Below are 9,572 nucleotides of genomic sequence, written 5' to 3' on the forward strand. Positions count from 1 at the left end.
TTCTTGACAGGGAGTGGGGGGGAAAATCGCATTAAAAGGGATATCAACTTGTTCTTTGATATACCTTTTAAACATTGGAAATTGCTTTGCAGTGGGTTGAAGGACAAGAAGGCAATGCAGTATACCATACTGCAACGTATGCACAGTATTTGTTGTAACTTCAAGATCAATTTTATGAACTTTTTGGTTTTATGAACTCCTCAGTACCCAATGTTAAAATAGGGTTTTTACTATATCTTGCTCTGTATGTCAGTAGGAGCTATGCCTGTTCTGAGTACAACATGCCTGGTTCAGAATAGAATGTTTTTGAGTGGCTGGACATCTGCCTGTTTCATTTTAAAATAACTAGTGCCCCAAGAATCCCATTGGAAAGATGGTGGCTGCAACATAGGGCCATAATCTCTTACATCTGCAATTCTGATGGCCTCATCACACAATCAAATATTGATTTGAAGCCAGTAAGTAGGTGGCTACATTCTGCAATACACTAGCTGTGTTCTGTAATTCTGTCATACTAATGCTTACAGTAAATAGACCCTACCATAACGTTCTATTTTAGGGAACTGTTCCCACTGTGTTTAAGTAGCCTGTTTTGGGTATTGAGCACTGTTTTCATTTCCTGGGCTACTGTGTGTATTCACCAGAAAAATAATACAAAGAAGCTATCTCCCATTTTAAAAACTTCCCTGACACAGTGACACTTTCAGATTTTTAGAAAAAATGGTATTTTTGTTCCATAAATCTCTACTTGGGATTTTTAACGTTTAGTTTTCAGTATTCTGTCTAGTGTCCATGAACTACTTGCAGCTGGCTTCAGCAGGTACAAGTTCTGGGGAGGGAACTGTTGCTTTCAGTTTCACCACATGAAGTAAAAAAGAATGTTCACTCTCCTTTTTCTGTTTAACCTCTGTTTCTTTACAGCATTGTTTTCCAGACTGTGTGTGTGAAGATGCGTATAACAATACATATGCTTGTGTGAGGACGCTGTCAGCTTCGTGGGATCTGCAGTACTGTGAATTTGATGACCGGGAGGTAATACTTTGTCTCATTTACTGTAATGGCACACTGTGTTGAATGTTCAATTCTCTTGCAGTTCTCACTATTTGAGATAATTAGCATCTATTATAGTGTAACTCCATTGATGTCTGTCTGCAAAGTTTATCTACTCTCAAGGTTGGCATAAACTACTCTGAAAATGAGACTGTGGCTTCGCTCGTAGGCTAAACAGTCAGTTTTTTTAACTGTTGGTGGAAATAGTTAACCAAAACATACTGCATGATCATGAGGGGGAAATGGGTTAAATTATCTAGGGCCAAATTCACCTTTGGTGTAAGTGGAGCTTAAGTAGGAGTTGCAGCAGGGCTGAATTTGGTCCTCCATATCTAAATGACAGAGACAACTTTATTGTAGATCATAAACTAAACTGGTGGCTAGCCACGTATTTCAGAGCTTACTGCACATTCCTAGCAAGTTCTCAAGCAGTGCAAGTGTGTGGCCTTGCCAGCAAAACAGCAAAAATTTCACCTTTCCCTTATAATAGATTCAATCATCAAGCCATTTCAGTTCAGCAGAAGACTAGGCAGTTTAGTCTTAAATTGCTCAGTTGCTGAGGTAAACTGCTAAGTGTTAATAGTTGGGGGGGCAGTTGGTATGGGGCAGCATGTAGTCACATGATAAATAAGGTTGTAACAGTATTTGTCCCAAGTCATGTTTTCAAACTGCCTCGTTAGGACTGCCAAGGAGAATTGGGAACCCTGCAATGCATTACCAATCCCTAACAAACTGCCATCTTTGTGCTCACTGCAATGCCAAATTGGGACTCCTATTCATGCACTACAGGGGACCCTCAATGAGCTTTGTGCATCACCATTGATCTGGGAATGATCTGCTCCTACTTCCAAGAGATCCCACTAGACAAAGGCTGAGAGAGGGATAAAGTACATATCTCCCTAAGGAGATCAAGGGGGCTGAGTGGAAAAGTGTAGCATATAAAATCTGTGTGAGCACTTCCAAATGGTGTAAAGCCCGCTGATGGGGAGATCACATTTCTACAGCTAACTCAGGCCATGACCACAGAGGAGAGACTAAGCAAGCTGCAGTCTAATAGGCTGATTGCTGTTTACTTTGGAGGAATGCAGCTGCCTGGCCTGAAAATGACAAGGCCAGCTCTTCAGAAAGTTTTAGGGCAATTGGCCTAAGAGGCTCTTTGTCAATAGGACACAGACTTTTCCTCCAGTTAGAAGCAAAATTCATTAGTAGTATGTTAGCTTCATGAACAGTCTCTTTCAAAGCATCCCAGGGAAGTTACTCTGTGTGTGGTGCCACCAAGGAGTGTAAACAGTGAACCCAAAGTTCCAGCTCTTCTCTTAAATCCCTTCCCTGTTCCCAGTCTCTGACAACCATGATCAAGCCCTTCCTCCCTGATAGGGGAGCTGTGTGAGTGCTCTACCCTTCCTAAAGGCAGACATCAAAGCTAATCTGCTGATTTAATTGCATGCATGCTTTAGTTGAATTCTTGTGCCATGTCTGACCTTTACTGCCCCACAGAATGGTCATAGATATATTTTGAACCAGTGTCTTGTCACTGCATGCTAACCCATCACCAGTCTGCCCCATAAACTCTTAAGAAAAAAACATAAATATTGTGACTCTAAGCAGACCATACAAAGGTTTTACTGCTTTAGTTGGAGTTTATCTAATACACTTATGTCCAATTCTGTTATATGCAGTGTTGGATGGGTAAAAAGATGTGCTCTGTGGGAGTTTAAGACTCCACACATATAGTTCTGGTTAATGAAAGTTCTTACCTACATGTGCTTATCTTAGGATCCGTTCATAAGATGACATTCCTAACGTTTGACACGCAAATAATTCACTCCTTAATATTTGCCTTCTTTTAATTTGCCACTGCCCCCTCAAGTCTGTCCTGAAATTGTGAGCCCCTCAAGGAAGGGTCCATTTCATGGCTGTCTGGTAAGCACTTAGCCTGTAGTGTCCACTACATGCTAACTGAAGATATAAATCGAATACATAACCCTTTGGCCTGCTAAACCCAGGGTTGTGAGTTCAATCCTTGAGGGGGCCATTTAGGATCTGGGGCAAAAACTGGGGATTGGTCCTGCTTTGAGCAGGGGGTTGGACTAGATGACCTCCTGAGGTCCCTTCCAACCCTGATATTCTATGATTCTATGAACAAAGCCAAAGTAGAAATAAAACTCAAAACCAGAAACCTCCTATGAACAGTAGAAAATAAGTTGTCGCTCTACCAGCATACGTTTCCTCACTGATTGTGTAGTAAGTATTCTGTTGTAATATTGACATTTAATAAAAGTACAGGAACTGTTTTTTCCACTTAAACAGGTGTTTGTGGAAGTTTACAACTTGACTGCAGACCCACACCAGCTTACTAACATTGCTAAAACAATAGATCAAGAAATTTTAGAGAAGATGAACTATCGCCTAATGATGTTACAGTCCTGCTCAGGAGCAACTTGTCGCACACCAGGCGTCTTTGACCCAGGGTAACCTTTTTCGACTATTTCAGCTTTTAATTTTGTAATCATTCACAATTGTGTAGCAGTTTAGGAATGTGTCTTACAAAATCAGTTCCCTTGACAAGAGACTCAAAAGTTTTACTTTTTCCCCTTTTGTTGGAATTAGGGACTTCCCTTCTCTCTAAAGGTTAGTAGCTGGATGGTGCCATAAATGCTTTTAAACTTAAATCCTTGGAAATTGTCAGGCAGTGTAGACACTTGGTCTGAAGAGGAGATTGTATTAATGGAAAGGAAGGTGGGTATAGGACAAACTAAATTCTAAAGCTGAATGTTTTGTCTCAGACCTACTATTGCATTTTTCATCCAGGAAACTCCATCTAGACTTCTAATTTAGTATCAATTAATTTAAAATGTAAATTTAGGACTATAAAGGCTAAATTTATATCAATTAACTGTACCTGGTGGCTGTAAGATATGAGAAACTATGGACCTATCAAATGTATCTTCAGTAATGGTGTCATTAAACACCCCTTTCCTGGTAACTTTATCAGTCACTGTTGGTTTGAAAAGAATGCTGCCTGTCTAGCTCTTCAGCTGTGCTGACTAATCAAAGGAACAATGGGTTAAACAAGGAAATAATCACTTGCAGATTATTAAAACCTTTAAGTGTGTGCTCCACACAGGAACTTTCCAACTAAAGTATTTGGTAGCCTTATCTCACTTTTACTTTGGATTAAAGTCTTGAATATTCAAAACTGTCAAACTCCCAGGAAAACGGAGCTTGTATCATGCAGCAAAACAATCTGTGCAGTTAGAAGGTTGCTGCTTTGTTTTGAGTTCAGAAACCACTTTTTGAGAATTTTTACAGCACTTAAGAGGCTGTTAGCCTTTATAATAGGCTTGCATTTACGTGCTAAACTGCCATAACATTTTGCTGCTGTAAATACTGCAGAATATTGACAATGCAGCTCCTGGACACCCTTTTTCCTTTATTCATATGTAGTGCTTCTGCAGATACACCCTAGTGTTGTATTTAGCTGCAACATCTACACTGTTAGCTAGAAGTGCCGCTACACTGACTTTTGTCAACTTCTTCTGTAGTATTTGTTTGTGACTAAATTGAAATGCTGTAGCACTGTTGTGGTAGAGGAAAACTAGTTCCCTATTGTGCACTGCTGAGGGAGGCAGCCATTCCAATGAACTCTGGTTTAGTACTATATGTTAACCTATTATGTTGCTGGTAATCCTTAGTCTAAATGTAGCTCACACAGACCTTCTCCCTACTCTTAGGTACAGATTCGACCCACGCCTAATGTTCAGTCATGGTATTTGGGCTCACAGACTTTCCACACAGTCTCTGTAACAGCATTTATCAGCCTCTTCAGTTGGCTTCCTGTGCTCATTTCTTCAGAGGGACTCCAGCAGGTCTGTCTGTATCTAACCTACAGTAATTACATCTGGAATACTCAATCAACTGGCTTCGTTAAAACTTTTAGTGGTGGGGAAGGGCAGAATCCCTAGTCTTTAGAGGGCTGCTTTGTGCCCTGTGTATATTTTACAGCGGACCTGTAATTCCGAACAGTCAGACATGGCTAATCTGTTCTTGCTCATATACCTTGTCTTTCAAATACTTTTTCATATCAGAGGTATAGTGTTGACCTGTGACCTATAAATCTGACTTGGATTTATTTTGTTTTTGTATGAATAAAGACCAAGTTTATAAACTGAATCATGTTAACCCAGGGCAGGTCATATTGCACAGAAATCTTCACCCATCTTCATTCACTCTTGTACAAACTTTCCTAAAAGCTAAATGTTTAAGAGGAGTGTTGAACACCTGTAATTAAGTTAAGCTTGAGCAAACTACCATAGTATGGCATGGGAGAGTATAAATCAGAGAGTTAAGAGATCTGACTGGAAACTGTCCATCTTGCAGACTTCAAAGCACTGTACTTAATAATCTCCATCTCACAGGTCTGCTTAAGCAGCTTTCAGACACAAGGATACTCTTTCAGACTGTTTCCAATTCAGAACATTATTAGATACAGAGGTAACTACTTTTAAGTTTTAATTTAACTTATTTTGAAATAGGCTTTATTAATGTGTTAAAACGAATCTGAAGTGTTGGAATAAAACTGAGTGCCTGTCTGTTGATCATGATGAACCAGCTCTGCTTCACTAATCTGAACAGGAGTAAACATCAGAAAACAAAGAAATGGGCACCACAATAGTTGTCATGTGCATGTCATCTTCAACCTTCTCAAGTATCTTGTGAATAATGAAACCTTTCAGATTGACCTGATGCATACACTTAAATTGGCTTTGCTTCCTGAAAGATAAAAATCCATAAATCCTTGCTTAGCAGAAATCATGGTAGGATGACAACTTAGGTCAGTTTGATTGCCTCTGCCAGAGAGCTGCTGCTATGCTGAAAACTACCTCCATTATGCCCTTTTTGCCAAAGGATTCTGGTATGTTACGGCTTCGGTATTTGGGTGAGGAGGTAGTTGTCTGTCTTCAACTGACTGATAACACTATTTTCACCCTTATTTATTCCATATGAATATTGAAGTAATGTTTGCGTTTTCAAAATATTGATTGCCTTTCTAAACTTAAGTGATTTTCTAAGTTCAAAAGCCCAGCAAGCTCACTAAATTAATCTCCATAGAACTGCATTACCAAACCAACCGCTAAAAACCTACTGAATTATCATCTTGATCTCACAGGATCCTATAAGAAAATCATCCTGCTTGAAGGTAGTTGAACTGTAGCTTACCCTTACATATTTTTTCATTGTCAAATTAAAGCTCTCCTTATTTTAAGCTGTTACTATTTACTGTTTCTGTTTTTAATATATCTACTTATCCATTTAGAAAACAGTATCCTTAAGTCAGAAGAGTAGGTACTTCCTGAATTGGTGCATTGTCAAATACATGAAGCCAAGTAAGTTTTTTTTCAGACAGCTGAATCGTAAGAATAATCTAATTTCAGAAACCAAAAAGTACATCCCATTTCACAGCATCTTGAATCTGGTAAAAGCAGCACTTATGAACATGGTATTGACTACATTTTACTTCAGTACTGACAGACTTGACCAGCTACTCTTCATCCTTCTTCCTTGTGTGACTTCCAACAGGAGGTAAACTTGATTCCATCCATAATCATATGGTGAACAGATTAAATTTTGCCTCCCAAATCAGAACATATTTATTGTTGATCCAGAGGAATTAGAGATACCTGGGGAAAACTAACAGCTGCCAAAAGGGACTCTAAAACTAAGGGAACATACTGAGAGGGTGTTTTTCTGAATGCATATTACAACACCCCACTACTTTAAGTCTTCTTCCATTAAATTACTTGGATCCTTTGAAATATTCCATCTTCTTTATCTACCATAATTATGATTTTTCAACTTCTTTTCTCCTCCATTCACCAAAACATCTTATCCCACTTTGAGCCTCTGGTCTCTTCTACAAACACCACTCCTTCCTAATCAGTGTGTTCCCTGGCATCTTACCTTTTTCCTTAACCATGTGTTAGGTCCTGTAACAGTTTTTGCTTGTATTCTTTGGCCAAGCCAAAAGTGATCTAAACGCTCATTTAACAATATATTTGTCTGACACTACTACACTTAAGATTTGTGTTCTGCTTTTTAGTTAAGTTTGCTGGTGGCTGTACTTAATTGTAGGTTGTGAAGGGTTTGGTGAGGTAAGTCTTCAATCAGCAATGTATGCATTAAACTTTGAGCATCTCTGTCTGAAGTATTCTAGCTGGTCATAGAATTGAAGTTCCAGTGTATATATTTACTAAGTGTCAGCAGTCCAATGGTGGTCATTGTCTGCAACACTGGTGTGTGGTTTTTTTAAGTAGACATTTCTCTTTTTGTAGAAAAAGCTACTATATAATCATAACCAAAAGTATAATTTGATATAACCACATTTCCTGGTATGGCATACTTGGTTAGCAGGAAGAATTTTAGTCTTTAATGATAACTATGTATTTTGCATATTCTACCTCTACAATTCATTGACATGGAAATTGATTGTATAGAACTGGTATAGAATATCCAATAAGTCTGATTAGCAGGAAGAATTTCGCCCTAACTTAACACATTCTTAGTATTTTCATGCAGAAAACATACTGGTCATTCATTTCAGTTGCCGCCAGACTTGTCCCCTTATGTTGCCTTTTTCTCAACTTACCATGAGTCTACCACATCCACATCTGAAGTCTGCCAGTTAACAAATAATGTGATTTACCACAGAAAACCTTCACATCACCACATTCTACTCATCACTCCTGTTGGGACTTAGCAAAAATACAAACACTTCTGAAGAAACCTGCACTGGAAGTGCATTTTAAGCTTAGTTGAATATCAAAGGCACACAGCTGAAGGAAGAACAGTAACAATCAACTGCTACCCTGTTTTTTGCTCTGATTTAACTGTTCAGTATTTTTTTCACAGGATGCAATAAATCCTATGGATATTTTCACACTCCTAAATGGTCAATATTCACTTTTTCTTGATAACTGAAATAACATGTTATGAAGGAACTTTAAATTACAGCTAGACCAAATTCCAGAACACAACTGGTTCAGAAATTGAGCCTTCCTATGTTTGAACATGGCTGTGTCCACTTGCACCTTATTACTTGAGCCATTTAATTGTTGAAAATGAATAGAAGCCTTACTAAGTACTAGTCTTTCATATAAAATGTGATTATAGGTCATTTTTAAATGTAAACTCTGTTGCTTCTCATGATATTCTAATCTGATTAAGCAGATATGTTTTTCTGCAAAACATTAACACTAATTCCTTTATTGCAGCAGAAGCAAAACTGTTGCATCTATTAACACAAATATCCTTAGTCACTTAACTGAAAGTATTGTCACTTTAGCATGAGTGAAGATATCTGATAAGTGCTTAGGGGCTTTGGAATTGACTTCTTGCATGTCAGGGAGTAAAAGTTGCTTTCACAGATTGTTGTTCCCTAGAGTGCTGATCTTAAATAATCTATAGTATGGGCAGTAGTCTCTTAAAGACTACAATATCTTGGTAAAGTCTAAATCTGTTTAAATTGATCGACTATATAAGGCAAATACAGACATTTGGTTGTAATACTGCTGAATCAATGAAGATGGCTGTTAAATTATTTTTTAATGTGCAACTTTATATGTATTCCTAACTTGTTCCTTTTTTGTAGTATCTGACTACTTCACTGTGGATTTACTAATTTCTGCTCTCTATTGTACAATAACTATTTTGTTTAGAAAGTGCCCTTCAAAGGACCCTGTTCACTGCTGCACCTTTTTGAAAATAAAAATTGTCTACTATGAATCTCTCTCATACCTTTTATGGTGAACTGAAATTGTGAACATCTTCAAGGGAGGCAGTTGTGTGTCAAAAGTTCTAGAAATCTGCTGCCTAGTTTATAACATTCTAGGGCCCAGTGCTCTGGTAGCTATCCACCTTACAAGGCCTAAATTGAGACATTAAAGATTTCATTAAGTCCAAAAGCAATAGTCTTAAGTAGTATTTAATCACGTAAGAAAAGTATACCTTGCAGTTCTTCCTCTTAGGTCTTCCTGATAGAGACCATGTCTGAACCTAATTCTCCATCTACCAGGAGCAACTGCAGGCCTACTTAAAAGCTCCAGCATTAAGACAAAGTGACTGATTTACTCCTGTAGGGAATGTTTGTATTCATCCAAATCTGCTTAGAAACTGATGTTGAATTGTTGCAAAACCCTAGGTTGGACACACAGACTTGTTGAAGTGCCTTATTGATTTTAACATAGGGAGAACTAATCTGTTAACATTGCTGTTAAAGTTCTTAAGTGAACTGGAAGTTGAGGTACATATTGCTACTATTGCCAACTTTTTAGAAAGTGCTGGAGCTCATCTTGTGATGACATAAGAAGATCCAGCCCCTTGGTAACATAGAGCCATGCTTGAAGCCAGCAGTCTCACCCATCTGCTCACCATTATCACAGCAGATCCACTCCTACTGCCCCTCCTATAAGACAGACAAGATGGCACATCTGATCCTCCCCCTGCAGCTCCAAGGCCAGGAATGG

At 38.4% G+C, this 9,572-nt stretch overlaps 1 protein-coding gene across 1 annotated transcript in view; it reads left to right on the forward strand.

The window, feature by feature from the left end:
• Positions 1 to 8,832, forward strand: part of GNS (glucosamine (N-acetyl)-6-sulfatase) — a 30,485-nt gene extending 21,653 nt beyond the window's left edge. Inside the window, exons 12-14 of the mRNA XM_077833409.1 lie at positions 922 to 1,032; positions 3,361 to 3,521; positions 4,785 to 8,832. Of these exons, the coding sequence (XP_077689535.1) occupies positions 922 to 1,032; positions 3,361 to 3,521; positions 4,785 to 4,857 (345 nt within the window). The 3' untranslated portion in view covers positions 4,858 to 8,832. The remainder of the gene's footprint in view (positions 1 to 921; positions 1,033 to 3,360; positions 3,522 to 4,784) is intronic.
• Positions 8,833 to 9,572: the final 740 nt, after the last annotated feature.

This window comes from Eretmochelys imbricata, chromosome 1 (genome assembly GCF_965152235.1).
Source record: "Eretmochelys imbricata isolate rEreImb1 chromosome 1, rEreImb1.hap1, whole genome shotgun sequence".
NCBI lineage: Eukaryota > Metazoa > Chordata > Testudines > Cheloniidae > Eretmochelys > Eretmochelys imbricata.